Below are 20,882 nucleotides of genomic sequence, written 5' to 3'. Positions count from 1 at the left end.
ATGACCAAGTCAGCAAAAATTAAAACATAATTACTATTACAGATTCTCTGTTGCTATTTTAATTTTCTTTTGCAAATTGAAATCGCCCAAAGGAAATAAAAATAGCAAGGAATGGGTCACTAATGTAGAAACTCGGGAAGGGTCTCAACCCAAACCACATGCTTTGGGAGGATTCACCGAGAGATGCAACAATTTAGGCCAAACTAAATGAAGGCTCCAGGAATAGACATGTGCCTTCTTCCCTGAAAGTGGTACAATGAGAGAAGTTGGGCAAGGAGAAGTCTAAACACCTTACAGGTTCCCCTAAATTTGGTGGACAAGGGACCGTGGGTTTGGGAGTGCCCAGAGGGCACCATAACACCTGGTTCTTGTCTCCCATTAGGGACGAAGAGCATCTCAGAGCGAGATGGAAGAACTGCTGATACACACTTGCCCCTCCCCGCTGGCGGGAAGAAAGTATGTAAGCAATAATTACCCTACGTTCATCATCTCTGATGGCAAACAAAGGCTTAGCTGGATGGAATTAACAAACTACTGGTTTGTTTAACCAAACAAAAACATGAGACTCTCAAAGCAAAACCGCTGGTGGGCTTTCCTTTTGGGGAATCCCCTATAGAACTAGGAAATGTCCAGAAAGGATGGAGAATCCTCATACACAAAACAGGAGTTTTGTTTTTAAAAACAAAATTACATTGGAATAGACATTTTTCAAAGCAGATACACAAATGGCCAATAAGCACGTGAACAGGTGCTCAGCATTATGAGCCATCAGGGAGAGGCACATTAAAACCACAACGAGATACCACTTCACACCCGCTGAGGTGGCTGCAGTTTTAAAAAGACAGATAATAACAAATGTTGGCAGGATGTGGAGAAATTCAAACCTTCCTACACTGCTGGTGGGAATGTAAAATGGTGCAGTTGCTTTGGAAAACAGTCTGGCCATCCCTCACAAAGTTAAACATAGAGTTATGATATGATCCAGCAATTCCATTCCTAGGTATATCCCCAAAAGAATTGAAAATCTGTCCACGCAAAAACTTGTACATGAGCCTTCATGGCAGCATTATTCACAATAGCCAAAAGGTGGAGACAACCCAAATGTCCATCTGCTGATGAATGGATAAACAAAATGTGGTATCTCCATACAATGGAATATTATTTGGCCATAAAAGGAATGAAATTCAGACACATGCTACAACATGGATGAACCCTGAAAACATTATGCTGAGTGAAAGAAGCCAGTCACAAAAGTACATATTGTACAATTTCGTTTATACGAAAAGGCCAGAATAGGCAAATTCACAGAGACAGAAAATAGTTTAGTAGTTGCATAGTGTGGGGGGTGGGATGGCTTGGAGGGAAATAGAGAGTGACTGCTAATGGGTCCAGGAGTTTCTTTTTGGAGCGATGAAAATGTTCTGGAATTGATTGTGTTGCACAACTCTGTAAATACTAAAAGCCACTGAATTGTACAATTTAAATGGGTGGATTTTATAGTGTGTGAATTAGATCTCAACAAAGCTGTTATAAAAAAAAAAGTAATAGGGGAAACAGGGTGTGGATATATGGGAACTCTCTGTGCTAGTTTCACAATTTTTCTGTAAACTTAAAATTGTTCTAAAATTAAACATTTATTTAAAAAAAAATTACAGATGAAGAGAACAGAGACTCAATTCATTTACTGGCTTCCCAGGACTCAGTCTTCCCCAACCCCTCTGGCCCAGGCAGCTGAAGAGGGAATCAGGGAGAATATAAACCAGTGGCACATCAGTTCTCAAGCCGATACTCAGCGGGGAGGGCGCACACAGGGCCCAGGTAAACAGAGGAGAATCAAGAAGCCACCCTTTGTGCAAATAGGAGGCTTGACTAGAAGCGTTCCAGATGCAACGTAAGCAAAAGCAAGAGAAACTGACCTGGTACCCATGCAAAAATTCTATAGGAAAAAAAGAAAGGAGGAAGGAATGAAAGAAGGAAGCAAGGAGAGAGAGGAAGGCTAGCACGCAAAGGGAAGACGAAGTATACATTCTGGAAGAAGACACCCCCAGGAAACAGAAGAAAATATTAGATAAGAAATGTTTTGCATTCTCAAAAAATTAAAGACAACTTGAACGCTTTGAAACAAGAGATCAAAGTTGAGATGAGGGAATAGAATGAGTTGGGAAGGAGGTTGTGGGGACTAAGAAAAGAAACCAATGACAAAAATAACACCACTGCAAGTTAGTTCTTATAGTAGAGTAACATCAAAGGTATAGTTGACATGACAGAAAACCAAGGCAGTGAAATGGAAGACAGATTCGAGAAAAATCACACAGCATGCAGAAGAAATGAACTCAGTGTGCAGTAGCGGTGAACTCTAAGATTACTGTAGGAAGCCAAGAGAATGATATACTTATGAGCTGTTTGACCTTGGACAAACCACTTAAACTCTTCTGAATTATCATCTATAAAATTGTACTAATAACAATATCTACCACATGGAGTTATTGTAGGGTATACAGAGTCAAGAAGATGGGCTCTGCCCATTCAAGCTGCCAGGTTTGAATCCTGAATCTGCTTCTTATTACTTATATGACCTTGAGCAATTTACTTCTTTTGCAGCTCCTTATCTGTAAAATTGTCATAGCAATATTTACCTCATAAATTCCAGCATGGATTAAACATTTAAGAATTGAAGGATATTTCTTGACATGACTCTATGAATATGTGAATATTTCAGTTTATATATATATTTGATATGTAAACAAAGTCATCTTATGCTCAGCAGTGAAAAATGAGAGGCATTCCCATTAAAATACCCATTATCATCATTATTATTTAACATAATTCTCTGGAAGTATTAGCTAATGCAATCAGACAAGAAAAGTTAAAAAAATGGTATAAATATTTGAAAGGAGGTGTGGTCTGATTGAGACTTATAAAAGAGGTATGACAAGGGCAAAATTAGATAGCCAGGGCAAGAGGGGAGAGACTTGATCATTGTGGCTCCAGGGACAGAGCTAAGGTTTGAACAGCCGGGAAAGGTGGCAAGATCTCTGTTACTGCAGTTGTCCAAACTGCAACTGGACACCATATTGTAGGTGCTACAATGGGGGTTTCCCATGAGCTGGGAAGGGTTCTAGAGGGCTTCTGAGGGACGTCCCAACAGTGGGATTCTCAGGCTTTGGCAATGAGGGTACAACCTTCCTCTGCCTTTGCTGGAAATGGATCTCTAGCCTTATCTATTTCAGTGGAATCAGGAAGGGCCTGATTGTTGAGCCAGCAACTGGGCAGGGAGCAGCTGACCCCTACGTGTGTCCTTATGTCAAGAGTCCCAGGGGTGGCTTTCTATCTTCAAACTGCAATCTGTTCTAGTCAACATTTCCCAAGGTGTGGTGTATACTCTGGTGGTACAATAAGTGACCTTAGGTCACACATGGAGGAACATTTTAAATTTTAATGCATCTATATTGCTTTTCATGTGTATGAGACAATTTATATAAATAATACGTTAAGACCATGATACCATAAATATTATTTCCTAGGAAAAAACTATATTTATTTAAGTAAAAAACATTAAAAAAGCTAGTTTAAAGAAACATTAAAAAGTAGTACAGGTGGCGAGCAGTTGTAACTAATTCATGATGTGGGTATGAGAATGATTCAAGTTTGGGAACCAAGGGCTCTTGTCAGTGGCTCTGGAGTCTGATGAGTTTGGATTCTAATTCTGGAGCCTCCACTTACGAGCTATATGAACCTACATTATCCAGGATCCTTTTGCTCACATGTGACATAAAAATCAACTACTTGTGTACACTCATGTTCATAGCAGCCTTATTCACATAGCCAAAAGCAGAAATAACTCAAATGTTCATCAAAGGATAAGTGGATAAAGAAAATGTGATATATACATACAATGGAATATTACTCTGCCTAAAAAAGGAAGGAAATTCTGATACCTACTACAACATGGATGGATCTTGAGGACACCATGCTAAGTGAAATAAGCCAGCCACAATGAGACAAATATTTTATGATTCCACTTCTATGAGGTACCTAGAACAGTCAAATCCATGGAGACAGGAAGCAGAAAGGTGGTTGCCAGGGGCTGGGAGGAGGAGGAAATTGGGGAGTTATGGTTTAAAGGGTGTAGAGTTTCAGTTTTGCAAGATGAAAAGAGTTCTATGGATGGATGGTGGTGATGGTAGCACAACGATATGCGTGTATTTAATATCACTCTACTGTACACTTAAAATGGGTAAGATGCTAAGTTTTATGTTAAAAAATGCATAAAAATAAACTATTAGATTAAGAAGTAATTTTATGGTCTCATATATTGGGGAAGAATGGGGGGAATAAGAGCCAACAGGTATGACTGAATCCAGGGCTTTGCCCCCTAGGAGCAATGATGACCAATGATGACATCCTCTCAAAGGCCAATATTCCTTCCCCCACACACAAAAAAATCCCAAGAACAGACTGTGTTTGGCCCAGCTTGTGTCACGTGCTTATCATTCCCCTGAAGTAGTCACTGTGCCCAGGGATGGGGTGCTCTGGTTGGACATAGCTAGGTTTCATGCTCATCCTGGAAGAAAGGTAGGGGACATCCTGGGCAACCTGAACAATGGCTACCACAGTGGCCAAGGAGACTGGATCTGAAGAGGACCGAGAGCCATAGGGGAGAAGATTGGAAGGCAAAATCTGTCTTCGTGCTTCCGGCAGAGAGGCAGGGGCAGGGAGAAGAAAAATTCCAGGACCTGGAGCCAGAGAAAACTTGGGAGTGACCAGGAAGTGGCCTGCTGTCCTGACACCAGCAGAAGACACCTTGATGCCCAAATGGGGGCCACGCTGCAGTGCACAGAGAATGCTGCCAAGCAGAGCAGAGAGACTCTGCAAAGCCCAACAGACCTTACGGGTCACAGCCCAGTAACCAGCCTGGCCTCCAACCTGCACAGGATCTGAGGGCACAGATGGCCTAGTGCAGGTGACGAGGAAGGCAGGCCTGACACCACTTGCATTTCCAGGAAGGCCAGCGACAACTCTGACCAGTGCTTTGTGAGATGTCTGGAACCTTCAAATTCCACTCCCTGGCTGTCCTCTTGGGGTTTAGCAATGACTCTCTTAAAACCCAGAAAGAGGATGCAGGCCTGCTGGGGGACTTTGCAGGGGGCCAGGGAGTCAGAGCAAACCTTGCCTTGCTCTGTATCCAAGGGCATGGGGAAGAGAAGCCAGGAGGAGTGGGTGAAGTGGCTGGAAATGAGAAAAGGATCCATTTCTCTCGTCTGGAGATGAATGGGCCTTGGGGTGTGGCCTGCAAGATGGCAGCATAGCAGAGTAGAAAGAGTGCTGACTGAAGAGCCCCACAGCCTTGGGTTTGAATCCAGGATTTATTGGCTGTTCGAACCTTGACGTGTTACTTTGTTCTAAGCCTTGGATTTTCCATCTGTAAAATATGGATTACACCTGCCTTACAGGTTGCCACGAACATTGAATGAGGTCAGGTCACCCCACACATCCGTCGCTTGGCCGTCCATATTTTTGTAATATAGCAGTTTCCCATTTGCATATCACAGTGTTTATTTCCACAATGTTTTTATGTGTACATGGTTTGGCTCAGTCCCCTGATCTTTCTTTCTCCTGAGAGACTGCAGGACTGCTGAGAAAGTCATCTATCTACCCTCAGAGTATATGGCTAAGAAGCCAGGCCCAGGGAGCCTCGTCTCTGAGCGCAATGACAAGGAGCACAAAGGCCAGGCAGCGGCACGAGCATTTTGCAGGTTGTTGCAAAAGCAAACGCAAGCCAGAGAAAGCAGAATAAGTAAATGAATTTGAGGGATGGGCTAAGCAACTTTGAAGAGATGTGCACTTTGTGGAATAACAAAATTATGAGCATCTGCAGTGGCAAATATTAATCTCATGGCAATATTTCCTGAAAAATTAAAGGTGACGCAGAAGGATTACCCAAAGAGCCAGGGTTTTTGTGCCAACACGTATGATTTACTTTGGAAGCAGATATCTTCTAGAATTTTTTACTGTGTGGATTTTAAAAAATTATTCATAATGGAGGAGAGTATACTATTACAACCACAATTGCCAAGGGGCAAAGACCTTGTTCCATGCACAGACCTTCTGTTCAGCTCAGCCCCTTGACGAGGCTGGACAGGCCAGGTGGGGCCGGAGGGTTTGAGAACAGAGGCTGGAGGAAGCTGAACCGCTGCATCAATAAAAAATAAATAAACGTGGCAAGAAATTCTGACACACGCTACCACATGGATGAGCCTTGAGGACATTAAGTGAAATAAGCCAGACACAAAAGGACAAACATGTGTGATTGTAAGATTCCACTTACATAACGTATCTAGAGTAGTCTGATTCATAGAGACAGAAAGTAGTGGTGGTGCCAGGGACAGGGGAGGGGGACGGGGAGTTATTAATGAGCACAGAGTTTCAGTTTTACAAGATGAAGAGAGTCCTGTGGATGGATGGTGATGATGGTTGCACAACAGCGTGAATGTACTTAACACCACCGAACTTTAATTGAACTACAATTAAAAATGGTTAAAATGGTAAGTTTTATGTGTATCTTACCACAATAAAAAAAATGGAAAAAAATAAAATAAATGTGGGCTTTCTGGGGGCAAACTAATGCCAGGGGTGGGGACAGGGGAGGAGAAAGCCAGTAGGATGGCAAGGGGCATAGTTGTTATATGAGAAGCTGCCGCCAGAGAAACATCCCCAGTGGGAGAGTTGCCAAGGACTTTTAAAGACAAGGCAATTTCATATGGACCGTGAAGGTGTTTGCCTGATTCAGAGCAAATCCCCACTCTGATTATGACTGAAGCCTACTGCACAGAAAATTTTGTGTGAATGGGGTATTTGGGAAACCCTGGAGGGACTAAAGCCATCTGAATTGCTGTGAGGTGGAGCAGTCTGCAGGTAAAGAATGGAGCCACAATCCAGGGACTGAACTCAGCAGAAAGGGGCACTCAGAGGCATAGGTGACCACGGCGTTGTGAAACCTCAATGCCTCCCTCCCTTCACGTCTCTAGGGAATTTGCAGAAATCTCAAGGAAGACATTGAACTCTCCGAAGTGTCAAGGCCATCTTCTCTAGATCTTAAAGGATAGAGACACCCCAGCTGCATCTGGGTCACGTTATATAATGCCCCGCTCCTCCTTGATCTTGACAATCACTATTTTGCTAACCCTTATGCTTTTCAGGAATGTAACCACAACTTTTGGTGAGGGTTGCGGTTTGTAAGACAGTGGAGTACAGTGGATAAGAGCAGGGATTCCAGAGCCATGCACGTTGGGTTTGGATCCAGACTCTGCCACTTCCTGTGTGGCCTTGGACAAGCTATTTCACCGTTCTGAGCCTCAGTTTATCCATCTATAGACTGAGAGTGACAATATTAATACTCTACCTCATAGATCTTTTGGGAGAATCAAATATAGTACCGCATATGAAGCACGTAGAACAATTCACGCAGTGTTCATCATTAGCTATTACTCAAGTCCCTGCCTCAGTGCCTGGTAGGAACTCAATCACCGTATTGATGGTTATTCTAAGGACCACTGCTCTAACCTACTCAGAGCCCTGTGTGTCTTGGCTCAAGGAGGGGCCGCCCCAATCACCATCTGCCCTTCAGTTCCCTGAACAGAAAAGAACCAGGGAGGCCCACGTGGACGGCGGCATCTGGGCTTTCTCCAAGGGAACGGGGATGGTTGGGTGCAGCTCGTCCCCTCTCGTGGAATAAAGGACCGGAGCACAGACCTACTACTGAGGGGAGAGTGGAAGCGTCCTCTTAAAGGGAAGACAGCATTTTAATAGGCTCCATGTGATAGGAAAGCAGGTATTGCTGTTGAGGTGGAAGGTGCGCAAACAACCCCGAGCCTGGGTCTCGAGGAAGGCGGGCGAAGCGGCGGGCAGTCCTCAGCACTCGGCCCTTGGCTTTGCCGGTTTCTCTTCTGTGTTCTGGCTGGAATGCATCCGGAGGACTTGGGCTTTCCCAATGTACTCTGGGGACAGGGTAGACACAGCAGGCAGGAGAGGATGAGGGGGGCCGGGCCGCTCCCCCGAGAGCGAGCAGACCCCTTCTCCCCTCGCGGCCCCGGGCGGATGTGCGAGCGCAGAGGGAGGTGTGGGAGAGCCTGCGTCAAGCCGGCTTCCTCTCTGGGCTCTGCTGGGGGCTGGGGAGGAGCTGAGCCCTTCTCTGAGCCTCACCACCACCGTCTTCCTTCTACGTGCAGGGAACAAATATCTGTGACGTGCCTACTCCATGCCAGAGGCCCTGCCCACCACTCAGGACCCTTTACAGTCTAGTGGGGAGAAGAATGGAGGTACAGATGTCAATCCTCTTCTGTCCCCTCCAACTGTCCCCCTCACCCTGGTCTAAGGCACCAGGATGACTGCAGCGGCCTTCTGCCTGGTCTCCCTTATCCGCTCGTGCCCCCACAGTCCATTCTCTGCACAGCAGCCAGAGGGGTGCCTCCCCCACCCTGCTTGTAACCCTCCAGTGCACCCCCATGCCCTCTGCATGAGACCATATGCCTGCTTTCCCATGGGCCGGCCCTGCCCACCTGTCTCATGGCATTTCACCACTGTCCCCACCCTCAAGGGCCCGGCCACCCTGGCCTGCTTGCCCTTTCACCAACATGCCAGGAGCTGGGAGCCCTGCTTGTAGGCTCTCCCTCGACCTGCGTAGGGCTGGGTCCTTCCTGTCTTTCAGCTCAAGGAGCCCTCTCCCCACCCTGCCAGTCCTTCTTACTGTCTATCATGTCACCCTGCTTTATTTTCCCTACTACACCTATCCCCCTAGATGTTTTTATTTGTCACCTGCACTCCTCCTCCCTAGGGTGGAAGCTCCGCGGCAGCAGAAGCTTATCTCGGTTCTTCCCCAGTGATTCCCAGAGCCTAGCACACAGGTGCTAAATAAGTCTGTGCTGAATGAATGAGTGAATGAACGAATGGATGGATGAATGGATGAAGTGAACAGCTTCCTTGGGCAGGGACTCATCTCCAGGATGCCTTGAATCCCCTGAGGAATCCAGCCAGGCTGGGCCTCAGTGACCCCCATGAGTGACCTGCCGCATGGACTCTTACCTGGTTTTTCGCTTTTTGGTAGAGGTGGTGTCTTCGTCTTCGGGGACTGGCTATAACCAACACAGAGGAGAGGCTGGGAAGGTCAGGCTGGAGCCACCGCAGCAGAGGGACGGGGTGGGCGGGGAAGTGAGGCAGGTGCTCCAGGAAGAGGCAGGAGCGGCCCTTCCCAGAGAGCTGGAGAGCCAGCAGGAGTCTGTCCCTGGCTGGCACCACCCCAGGCAGGACCCGACCACTGTGACTCCATTGCTTGCTGTGGCCACAAGGAAGCAAGGCCCTCCTGTCCCAGGAGCTGCAAGGGAGGCCCCTGCTTCTTCGGAGACAAGAAGCCTTCCAGTGTGAGTGGAGAAGACAAGAACCCCTGCTTGCCTGATGAATTACTTACAAGCATGAATAATGCTTTTATGTCTTGTGTCGGCTTTACACTTCAGCAAGCCTTTTTATGCGCCTGATATGATTTTTCCTCCCTACAGCTCTGGGAGAGGGGGTTTTGAGAAGGTGAAACTGAGGCTCACAGATGGACGGTGGCTTGCCCAAGGTCACAGTGAAGCCTGCCTTCCTCCTGTGCCTCTCTTGGTCTCTCAAAGTGGAAAAGAAATCCAAGTCCAGGGCCAGAGCAAGACCCATGCCTTCAACAAATCTAAGCAAACACAAGCACCCACCCCTTCTCACCAAGCCCGCCCACACTCCAGCACCCCCAAACTTCACGTTCCCTAAGACATGCGCATTCCTGACTTCCAGTCCTGACCTTCCCCACCCTCTCCTTTGCTAGTTCAAATCCTATCCATCCCAGCAGCATTCCCCGAGCTCTATCAGAAATACTCGGGTGATTGTTAAAAATACACATCCCCTGGGATCACGCCAACCTGCGGTGTTAGAATCTCTAGGAGTCTGCATTTTTAACAAGCTCCCTGGTGAATCTGAGCACTGCTGGGCTTGGAGTCTGAATCCCAGCTCTTCTGCTGACCAGCCAGGTGACTTTGGGGGTCATTCAACTGTTCCTGAGCCTCAGTTTTCTCTTCTGTAAAATGGAGGCAATACTGCCTCCGTGGGTGGTCTTAAAAGCCCCTGTGACTCAGGCAAACACGTGGGCACTCAACATCGCAGGTTCCATTGCTGACAGTCAGGCCCTGCTCACCGCTTTGTGAGGCCAGCCCTCATCTTCCCTTTTCCCAGCTCATCAGGAATCTCTTTCTCTCCAGCCATCCAGGGCACTTAACACCCGCATGAAGGTACTTCCGCCTGCTCGTGTTAGCATTCCTTCTCTACAGTGTCTTCCCAAAGACCAAGAGCTTCTGGAGGCCTACACATGGCTTATCCAGCCCTGTCTTTACAACTGATACAGATCACCCCCTCAGGGATCCCTCACAGCTGGCAGCAGAGTCGGGTCTGGCAGAGTGGGCCTTCCAGCAGCACGGGTGGAACTGGAGATTCTCTGGGGAGGGTCTCTAGGCCTTCCTCCAGGATGGGCTCAGTCAGCCCAGGCTCTGGCCAGCCTCAGACTCCCTTCTCTGGACCCCACTGGCCTCACCTGGGAGGACAGGTGGCTGAACATGAGAAAGCCGTTCTGGGAACACAGGGGCAGGTGAGGGGCACAAAGCACACCTGTAGGCTGGCTGTTGCTTCTCTTGAGGTGGTTCTTGGACTTCCTGGAGCTGGTTCAGCAGTTTTTCTGCAGGGATGGAGACTAGGGGCTGGGGAAGGAACTGAGCCACTGCTGTCTGCAGGAGCCCGAGTGCGAGGTCTTTCTCTGCAAGCACAGTGAGGGGCAGAGTCCTCAGTCCTAGATGGGACAGGCAGGGAACAGGGCCTCCAGCTCTTCTGCCCAACCCCCACCCAGGGCAGCTTTCTCTAACCGTCCCACACTCTGCCCACAGGTCCCCGTGGGGAGGTGCCCTCTGCTCTCCTGGCCCAGCCTTCACACCTCCCTCCTGTGTAGCTGGTTCTTGGCCCACCTGCCCACCACACTCCCTGGCCCTCTCTGGGAAGCCTGCTGGGGACCTGCCCTCCTCCCCGTCCACTCTCCCGTCCAGGAAGCCTTCTCCAATCATCTCTCTGGCTCCCATCACTCCTCACCCTCCCACTTAAATACACCCTCTGCCCACTGTCCCAGTGTGTGTGTGTATGTCCATGCGTGTGTGCATGTGCATATACGTGTGTGTTCTTATGTGCATGTATTTGCATCTGTGTGTGTGTGTGTGTGTGTGTGTGTGTGTGTTTTCCACAGTGGTGGGTGAGGGGCTGTGTCTGCTAAGTACGGTCTTTGGACTTCCCCCTCCCAGGTGCTGAGGCCTGTGTTCAGCGTGGAGGAGGGGTCCCCTCCAAGGAGCGGGGGCCTCCTGTTGAGGAATGTGGAGGAGGGAGAAGTGACAGTGTCCAGATGGAAAAGGTTAATTTGGGGCTCCAAAAAGGAGAAGAGGCGCAGGTGGAAGGCCCTGGGGTGGGAGCTGAGTGACATCCGAGTCCTGCAGAACCGAGGACAAGGCCCTCGGCAGCCTCCACTCAGAGAAGGACCCGGGCACCGGGCAGTGTCCTCACCCTTGGGGGGAGCGGAGAGTAGCCAGAACTGGATAGCACTCAGGGAGTCTGTTTGCAGGATCTGACAAAGGAGCTCCAGGATCTGCGGGCAGGAGGAGAGGCCTGGGTCAGCGTGCCTGGACTGCACGTTCCAGCCAGCAGCACAAGCCCTTCCCCCACAAAGTGGCTCCCAGAGCCACATGCTTGGCTAAACTGGTCCCCACGAGGGTCCCTGCCTCCCCTCTGCATGGACTTTGCACTTTACAGAGGGCTTTGTCTCCTGACAGCTCTGGAGGGAGATTCTTAGCCTCCTCACTGGGTGGACGAGGAATCCGAGGACTCGAGAGAGGAGGACACCTAGCAGGGGGGATTGTGGCAGAAGTAAGCCCTGGAATCAGGTGTGTGGACTCCTCATCCCTGGACCATGCTGGGCTAGCTGTACCCCAAAGTTCCTCCCTGGGAGCGCCAAGTCAGAGCTGGCCCATCAGCTCCTCAGAGATGCACCAGGTCCCGAATGCCTAGGTCATTGGCGTGGGGATCTCAGGGACCCCACAGAACTCCCCACTCTGAAGTTCCCAAGTTCAGAGTCTGGAGATGTCAGTAAGAGGTGGGGCGATCCCAGTGGGAGGCCTGAGGGTCAGGGCTCGCTGGTTCTGCAAACTGCTCAGCTTGGGGCTCCTTGCTGCCGAGCAGCTTACACACTTTGCTCCCGGCCACATTCTCAGCCTTTGGCCTCTTTGCTGCTTCAGGGCCCTTTTCCCTCTGTGTTCTCCAGTCAAGTATCACCAGGAAAGGATCCAGCTCTGTCTGGGGTGGGCTATGGGGGCTCCCCAGGCCGCAGTGCTGATGGAGGCTGTGGCTATGGTGAGCTGGAGTTGGGGCCCGCGGTGGGAGGTGGAGCCCTTGGAGTCCTAGGAAATTGGGGTCTCCTCAGTGTTTGGTGCTCAGTCTTCCTAGGACCCGATGGGTCTGCCTCATCCCTGGTGGGGGGGAACTGGGCTGGGCCTCTCTCCAGGCCTATGCCTGTCAGGGCGCCCACCCTCATCCCCACATACCCACCTGCTGCAGAGACCCCCGCCCACAACTCCAATCTGCCCTGGAGCCCTTCTCCATTCTCCGCATCCAACTTACCTGCCCTGAGCCCCCTCCCCACAGGACCTGAGAACCTAATTCCAGGCAAGGGGAGGCTGCCCTGTAGCGGAGAGAGCACTGTGTTCTAGTCCCGGCTTTGCTGCTCCCTTTCTGGGGGCCTGGGCCACAGAATGTCACCTGGCAGGGCCTCAGCCTCCCCACCTGTGGAATGGGGATCCCGGGCCCTGTCTGCTCTATCCACTTCACTGGACTGTTATAAGGCTCCAAAGGGATTGCATGCTTGGAAGCGCTGGTCACAGGCCAGGGGTCAAGATGCTGGCTCACGGTCTGGCCTTCCCTGGAGAATACGTGTGCACTTTAACAGCGATTTTCATCGCCTTAACCCACCAGAATGAGTCATGGACTCATCTCAGGCCTGAATGGGGAAACCTGAACATGGAGGAGGTGGGCTTTGTGCTCTGCTGTAGTGCAGACTGGACCGCTCTTGCAGTGCAGGGAGACCAGGCTGGGACCAGCCTGCAGGCTGCTAGCTGCAGCATCCCGGGACGTGGTCTGAGGGTACACTAGGCAGGACCTTTGTCTCCACGCTTCTCATTCCACCACTACAGCTCCCTTCATTAACTTGTCAAGGGCGAGCTGGAACGTGTTCATGCTCCCAGTTTGGCTAGATCATGGAACTAAGGCCCCAAGAGGGGAAGGGACTTAACAGAGAGGGTCAGGCTTATACGGAAACGTCGAGGCAGCAGGGGCCTGGAATCCAGGCTCCTGACTCCCAATCCTGGGGTTTTCATGTCTTACAGTCTTAGGTGAATGCTCCCTGGGAGAGGCCACACTTTAAGGCATTTGGTAAGAGTCCTCGTTGGGATTGCTATGAGCCTAGGAGCAGGTATTACCATGTTCTCTGCCCTTAGTCTAGGGCCTCTGTAGGGCCTGCAGCCCCCAGCCTTCCTAGGGCCTCACCAGCAGCTCCTGATCCTGCAGGACAAAGGTCTGGACTCCTCCATCTCTGCTGGAAGGGTTGTCCCGCCGGCCCTGGCGGGAGTGGCGGCGGCTGACAGCTAGGGTGGCAGCGGGGATAAGCCTACCCGTCTTAGCCGAGTACTTTGCCCCCTGCTCCCGCTGAGGCTCCTCCTTCTGCTGGGAGAAAAGTGACCAGAGACTCCAGACAGTGAGAGATGGAAAGGGAGAGAGAGAGGAGAAGGCAGGGGGAAGAGAAGGGAAGGGAAGGGAAGGGGGGGACGGGAGGGGAAGAGAGGAGAGAGAAGAGAAAGGAAGAAAAGAGAAAGGAAGGGAAGGGAAAGGAAGAGAAGAGGAGGGGGAGGGAAGGGAGGGGAGGGGAAGGGGAAAAGAGAGGAGAGGAGGCCAGGTCACATCCTCAGAGCACCCACCACCTCCACTCCTGGAATCCCAGCATCACAGTGTTGCAGGGACGGGTAATATTGACCAGGCCAGCCCCACTCTGTCCTAGACCCCTCCTACCCAGTGGGGAGCCCTTCCATTATAGCCAAAGATCTTCCTCCTGGGACTTGGTAGAACCCTGGCTGCCCCTGGTAGTCCTTGGGTGATCCTCATGCTTCCTCCTGGGCAGGCCCACTGGTGCCTCTGCCCCCAGCCCATCAGAGATTTGAGAACAGTATCCTACGCCAAGGCTCCCACCGGCTACCTTAATTTCTAGCTCACCTGTCCCCATGTTCCTTTCTTTGCCCTGGGAAACTCTCCCGAGCCAGGCCTGTGGGCACAACCCCTGGGGCCTCTTGCCCCTGCAACTCCGGTTAAGACTGATGGTGTCTTTCTCCCCATTTTAAAGGTAAGAAAACTGAGACCTAGACAGCTTAGCTGAGTTGCCCTGAGTGAATTAGCTGCAGAGCAGTGACGAGAACTCTGCTGCCCAAGGCAAGGGCAGGACCAGACTCAGCTACGAACAGCCAAGACTGTCTTAGGACCAATTCCAACCACCTTCAAGCTGCCTCTCACTTGTCTTTACTGGTTTATTGGCCAATAGCACCCATGAGGCCACCCCCATCCTGTTTGAAAGCCTTCAATGATTCTCTGCTGCTTATGACACTAGACACTACACTAAGTTCAGAAATGAAGAACAAGCTGGTCTTGCCCGCATTCAAAGTCGGCCTCACCTTCTCACTCTCTGCTGCCCACTTATCCCGTGTACTTCAGCCCCCTGGTCTCTAAAGGTGTCTGACTTCTGAGCGTTTGTGCTGTGTGCCTCCACTAGGAATGCCTCCCCCGGGCACTTCTAAACTATGAACCTTCTTGGATTTCTCCACCTCAGTGCGGCCTCTCCTCCTCTGAGCCACCACTGCGACCCTCACCCTTCGGTTGTGTTCGTCGGCCCCTCCTCCCCAGTGTCAACAGTAGCACCTTGCATGAACCTGCTCTACTGCTGGTTAAGTTGAACCCACTGGGGAGGGATTTCCTTACAAAGGGTTGGATCCGTTTCCTCTCTTCCCAGACAGCTCCTTTGTTCTGCACCCACCTCTTTGTTCTTCAGTTCGTTCTCCTTGGTGAAGATGGCCACCCGGGAAGCCAGGTCCTTCAACTCCTTCTTCCAGGCCTCTGGGAGGAGGAGATAAGATCCTGCCAACTGACGCCTGGGGCCCTCCTCCTTGCCCTCCCTGTGGCTCCGGGGTTTGGGAGGGCTGTGTGTGGAAGAGCCTCCTCTCCTCCCAGGCTTCCTCGCATCTTAAAGGGAAAGGGGGAGGCAGTGCCCTTGGGGTAAGAATCAGGAATCACACCACTGGTGGGGGCGGGGTGGCTACTGGAGGGGGCCGATGTTGGTGTCCTAAACTGTGGCTTTACTGGGAGATGCTGGAGAGCATTTGGCTGCGTGCCAAGATGCATGTGGCTTAATCTAGCCTTGCCTCTTTTAGGAACCTGAGACTGGGATTGAGATTCGGTAGATAAGCTACACCAGGTCCTGAAGTATTGAACTGCTCTTGGAGGGGTTGGTATGGAGCACTGCAGCAAGCCTTCCAGACCTCTCTGTCCTGCACCTGTCCCAGCCTCCTCCTCAGGATCTGCCGCCCTGCCTCCACCCCACCATAAGGGAAGAGGAAGGCTTGGCAGAGCAGAGGTCTCTGGAACACTGCTCCAGCACTGTCTCTGGCTGATTGTTCTGACAGACTGGACCCTGAGCATACCAGTGACTAAATATTGCAAATATCGTTCCTGTCTGTAGCTGTAAGTCACATGACTGCTGCCCAAATCTGCTTGTCCTCTGCCTGTTATAACTTCTCCAACACCTCAAATCCAAGCAGGGGCACATTTCTGAGGATGTGGGTGGGTGGGAATAATGCAGCTGTCTGAGGAAATGAGGAAAAAATGGGGTACCCCACTGGACACCCCCAACCTAAGAGCAATGGCCCTTTCCTTCCCAGGTACCTGCCCAAGTGGGGCAGCCCGTGGGGGGAGGTGTAACTCCAAGGTAGAGGGGCTGTGGCCCAAGTACCCACCAGAAGAAAGCCGGGGGTCCCGATTGGACTGTGGGTCTCCGATAGGGAGAGAGACGGTGGGCATCCCCATCAGATAGCGGGATAAGAATGTGGCTTGAGGTAGGGGGGCCAGAGAGAACTCGTCCCTGACGACACAGACAGGCTTGCCGGTGAGATCTGTGAAGGGTTAGAGGCTGTGGGAAGGGAGGCCTGGTTGGAGCCCAAGAACTCTGTGAGGCCAGGAGGAGGCTAGTGGGCAGGGAGAGCACTGGCCCCACTTCTGCTGATACCTACAGCCCACGGATCATTGGAGCTGGGAGGGCCTCTGCCACCACCACGACCTTACCCACAGGGGCACCTAGAACGGACATCGCAAGGGACGTGCTCAGGGTCACACAGTGAGGCAGGCAGAGATGAGACAAGAACCCAGGCTTCCTGGGACCCGAGTCCTGAGGTCCTTTCGGTTTTCTATGACAGAGCAACCAACTGCAGATGTGAGCACACAGAGGTAGGCATGTGGAGGGGGGCCTTAAGCCACAGTCTGTGAGGAGATTTAGCCAGACCCTCTGGATAAAACCTCCTGCCATCTGTCAGCCTGTGCAGGGCTGAGTGCACGGCAGCCGGGAGTTGGTGGCAAGCAGTTTACATGCAAGGACCCTTCCAACCAAAGTCTGTGTGCTATTCTAATATCATTAGATAGTTAAGCTCTGAGGAGCCGCATGGTTAGGACTCAGCACGGTTGCTCACGCTGTCCTTCCTGATGCACTTTCCTGAGGTGCCAGGACCCCTCCCTGAACTCCAGACCCAGCTGCCCACTCTGCACCTCCAGCCGGATGTCTAAAAGGCATCTTGCATTTCGCATCTCTCATGTCCCAGACCAAACTCCTAACTCCTCCCCCACTCTCCACTAACCCCTTCTGTCACCTTCTTTGTCTCGGCCAGTGCAACTCCGGTTTTCCAGTTGCTCAGCCTTGACTCCTCTCTTCCCCTCACACTCCATTTCTAATCCATCAGCAAATCCTGCTGGCTTTCCCTTCTGTATATTGCTAGAGCAAGGCCACTAACTCCTCCACTGCTACCTTCCTGGTCCGAGCCACCACCCAGACAGAAGCCAATAGATCACTTCTGGCACTTCTTTGCTCTCAACCTTCCAGTGGCTCCCATCTGACTCAGCGAGACGGCTTCATGTTGACTACAGTGACCTCCAGGGCCCACATGATCTGGGACCCCACTGCCTTTCTGATACATCTCCTTTCTCACCCTCCTAACTCTGCTCCAGCCACACTGGCTACCTTGCTGTTCCTCCAGCAGGGCCAGGATGCTGCCTCAGGGTCTTTGTACTTGCTGTGCTCTCTGCCTGGGACATCCTTTCCCCTGATAGCCGCATGGTTCACACCCTCTCTTCCTACCACCTCTGACACTTTATCTGTTTCCTATCTTTCCCCACCAGAGAGTCGGCTCCACGAGGGCAGGGACTGCCTGTCTTGGTCATTGTCATATCCTCAAGGTCTAAAAACGTATCTTACCCATAGTTCACACTCAGTAGATATTTGATGGATGAGTGGCTGAGTGGATGAAGTGGCCTGAGTCAGAGAACAGAGCACAGCTCTAGGGCAGAATGTTCATCCCTTTTTCTGATTTGTAAAATGGGAGATTGGGCAATGAGAGAAATCCTGTAGGGATGTGCAGCCTGCCCTTGGAGGCTGCTCCCCAAGTCGAGTCTTGGCTTGGCCAAGTGCTTGCAAGTGACCAAGCAGCTCTGTGACCCTGGCCAAGTCCCCATCCTCTCTGGACCTCAGCCTAGAAGTAGAGGCTGGGTCCTCCCTTTCCAATTTTCCAGACCCCCCCACCACTGCCAGGGAGGCGCTGGCCTCCCCTGCCCTACCTTGGATGTGGGTCACGTGCTGGGGGTGGGGGTGGTGTCTGGAGAAGAAGGAGTGGTGGCTGAGGCGGCCAAAGTGGTAGATGCCAGGGGTTTGGGGCTTGGGGGTCTTCAGTGCCTCCCGGATCAGCTCAAAATCCACGATCCCTGGGATCATCGGTTCTTTCTGTGGCCCGCTGTCCCCGTGGCTCCTTGGCCTGTGCCCTGACTTATTCTCAGGCTTCAGCTCAGCCCTTGGCCTGAAGGAGAGGGTCAAGGAGAAGCTTATGGAGCCTCCTGGCAGGGGTGCCCAGCTTAGCTCAGAGCTCAGCGCTTGTGATAGAGTCCATTCCTGAGACTCTGAAATCTGGTTTCCGGGATTTCACCACCACCCCCATGACACCCAAAGCTGGGCCTCCCCCAGGGTCTTTTCCTATTGGTGCAATCTAGTCCCAGGAGTCTTCTGTCTTTCTGAGGTGCCTTAGCAGGGAGCTGGGATCCATTTGAGAGAACTCAGATGGAATCAAACTGTCTCTAAAGCCAGAAAGAGAAGCCATAGACCCACCTACACATCCAAATACCTGACTTGGAGCAAAGGCACATTATATACACCTCTAGGGCCGGGGGCTAACCCAAGCAAGGGCCTCTCCCCAAGCCAAACTGTTGGCAGCCCAGGAGAAGCCAGCTATCGGCTGTTACCCTCCCCCTAATGCCCTCAGGAGCAGTTTTGGCCCAGAGTCAGCATCCTAGTCCTTTTCCCATGGGGGCCCCTCCCAGGAGATGTAGAGCTGATGGGGCAGCTATCAGGGCTGCAACGCTGCAGGGAAGCTTCAAGCTTTGCTTCGCTTTGCTGGAGACAAGCCGTCTCAGGTTCTCTGTCCTCTGCCCTGCACCCCTTCCCTCTCCTGAGGACTCTGTGCCTCTGCCCCTGGAGGAAGAGGTTGAGGTCGGTCCAGCAAGGATCCGAAGGTGGTCTACTCTCTGCCTGAGGCTTAGTGGGACCACCTGCCTGCTCACTGTCTGCATTCCCTTCTCCTGGCGGCCCTGGCTGAAGGGAGTCCTAGAGTATAGATGGACTTTGGATGTGCTAAGCAAGGCGTTCTGCCCTGGGACCCTCTGAGGATTTCGCTGACCAGGCCCCTGAGTTTCCTGTTCTGTCTTTGACTCATCTCTAAGTGATCTCTGACTTAAAGAAATAAAAGCAAACTTTCTCTGAAAGTCACAGTTAGCCGGCCTCCCCTGTCCCCAACTAACAGAAGAAGTCATCCTTTGAAAACCCCTGGAATTTCTGTGCTTAATGTTCCTGCCCATGCCACCAGGGAGGGGCCCAGCCTGTGACCTGTGCTAACGCAGGCCTGAGAACCCATTGCGGGCCTGACTGACAGCAGCGGAAGGTGAGCAAGTACTGCCTCTCTTGGATTCCACCCCCACACCATCCTCCCTGCCCCACCCTCACCTCCTCCTCGGTCAGCAGGGTAGGCACTGGGGCCTTACCTCATCAGTGGATCGTCAGCCAGTTGGGTCCTCACCTCCATAGCCATTGTAGGGTTTCTAATGGAATAAAGGCCAGTACACTTAATACTAGTGTTGAAGATGGAAAACAGGAACTCTCGTAGGCTGGCAGTGGGAGTATAAACGGGAACAAACACTTTGGGGGAAGAAAATTGGCAATATCTTGTCAAATTGAACATATGCGTGCCGTATGACCCAGCAATTCCTCTCCCAGATATATACCCAAGACAGACTCTTTCAGATGTGCAACTGGGGCTGTGTGTAAGACAAACAAATTCACATTGTTCAAATTAGCAAAAACCTAGTGACAACCCAAATGCTCAAAATCAGAAGAATGGATAAATAAGCTGTGGTACGCTCAGACAAGTGAACATTATATTGCAGTGAAAATGAATGCACCACAGCCTCATGCAACATAGATGAATCTTACAAATATTATAATGCTAAGTCAAGAACAGCAAGTTGCAGAAGACCCTATACCTGAGAATCTTTTTTAAAATTAAAGTTCAAAAGCAAGCAAAATTATCATAAACATGTGATTAAACAAGAAAGAAAAGCAAGGAAATACTAAACAGAGGATTCGGCTAGTGGCTATCTCTGCCGGCAGGTGGAGAGGGGGAGGGGGTAGGAGGGGAGCACATAAGATGTCTCAGTGGTGATATTCTGGTTCTTGGTTTGGGAGGTACATTTACTGGTGTTCATTATATTATTAAGGAAACTAATTAAATGACATGGCTGGAAGATGATAGGTGTCAAAGCCAAGAATTATGGTTCATCTAAATATATGGACCTGCATATATATAGATATTGTGCTGGGGTTGCAGGTGCCAGGGATGAGGTTGTGACAGAAAATCAGTGCATTCTGAGAATTAACCCTCAGACTCACAGAATCCGCAAGGCACCCCAGAGATCCCCCAGGGCCAGCCCTTCATCAGATTAGGGTGCAGGGGGGCAGGCAGCACTGCCTGAGGCTGGGGAAGGGGAGAGACTTTGAGATCATATGGCAAGGAACTGGGCATCCTCACTCGACGGCTCCTGATCTTTTCTCTAAAGAGAAAAACAGTTGGCAGAGCTTCCTTTGAAGGAAGCTTTGGACATCCTTGATGGTAGGGGCTAGCCCTTGGGCACTGAGATGCTGCAGGCTTGAGCACAGGGCATTTGGAAGCCCCCAAACCCATCTGCCTACAGGAAAAGGTACTCATGAGAACAGAGACTTTCAAATGCTTTCGACTGTGAGCATGGTAAGAAATTCATTTTCACATCATGACCCAGTTCATATATGTGTGTACAGGCCTGTGTGCGTGTATGTGAAACTGAAGCAACAATATCCCGAAGCAATACATGTATGCACACTGATGTTTTCAGCCTACTTTTTG

At 50.9% G+C, this 20,882-nt stretch overlaps 1 protein-coding gene across 1 annotated transcript; it reads right to left on the bottom strand.

The window, feature by feature from the left end:
- Positions 1 to 5,968: 5,968 nt before the first annotated feature.
- TBATA (thymus, brain and testes associated) lies at positions 5,969 to 19,535 on the bottom strand. The gene is made up of 9 exons (XM_087432063.1): positions 19,489 to 19,535; positions 18,019 to 18,254; positions 16,155 to 16,310; positions 15,179 to 15,258; positions 13,648 to 13,821; positions 11,617 to 11,698; positions 10,684 to 10,828; positions 9,082 to 9,131; positions 5,969 to 7,997 (listed from the first exon to the last, which is right to left on the bottom strand). Exons 1-9 carry the CDS (start codon positions 19,533 to 19,535, stop codon positions 7,912 to 7,914), a joined length of 1,056 nt encoding a protein of 351 aa, XP_087288189.1. The 3' UTR covers positions 5,969 to 7,911.
- Positions 19,536 to 20,882: the final 1,347 nt, after the last annotated feature.

The sequence above is a fragment of the Ceratotherium simum genome, chromosome 6 (assembly GCF_057802395.1).
Source record: "Ceratotherium simum simum isolate JZ-2026a chromosome 6, ASM5780239v1, whole genome shotgun sequence".
In the NCBI taxonomy this organism is placed as follows: domain Eukaryota; kingdom Metazoa; phylum Chordata; class Mammalia; order Perissodactyla; family Rhinocerotidae; genus Ceratotherium; species Ceratotherium simum.
This window is presented reverse-complemented; position numbering and strand designations above follow the sequence as displayed.

Bases quoted from the DNA above. Each gene is read 5' to 3' on its own strand.
- TBATA (XM_087432063.1), bottom strand. From the start codon at position 19,535: ATGGCTATGGAGGTGAGGACCCAACTGGCTGACGATCCACTGATGAG. The intron at 16,311-18,018 runs GTAGGGCAGGGG...AACCCTTCACAG, and splicing joins GCACGTGACCCACATCCAAG to ATCTCACCGGCAAGCCTGTC. The intron at 11,699-13,647 runs GTGAGGCCCTAG...TCCTGCCCGCAG, and splicing joins TGCAGGATCAGGAGCTGCTG to ATCCTGGAGCTCCTTTGTCA.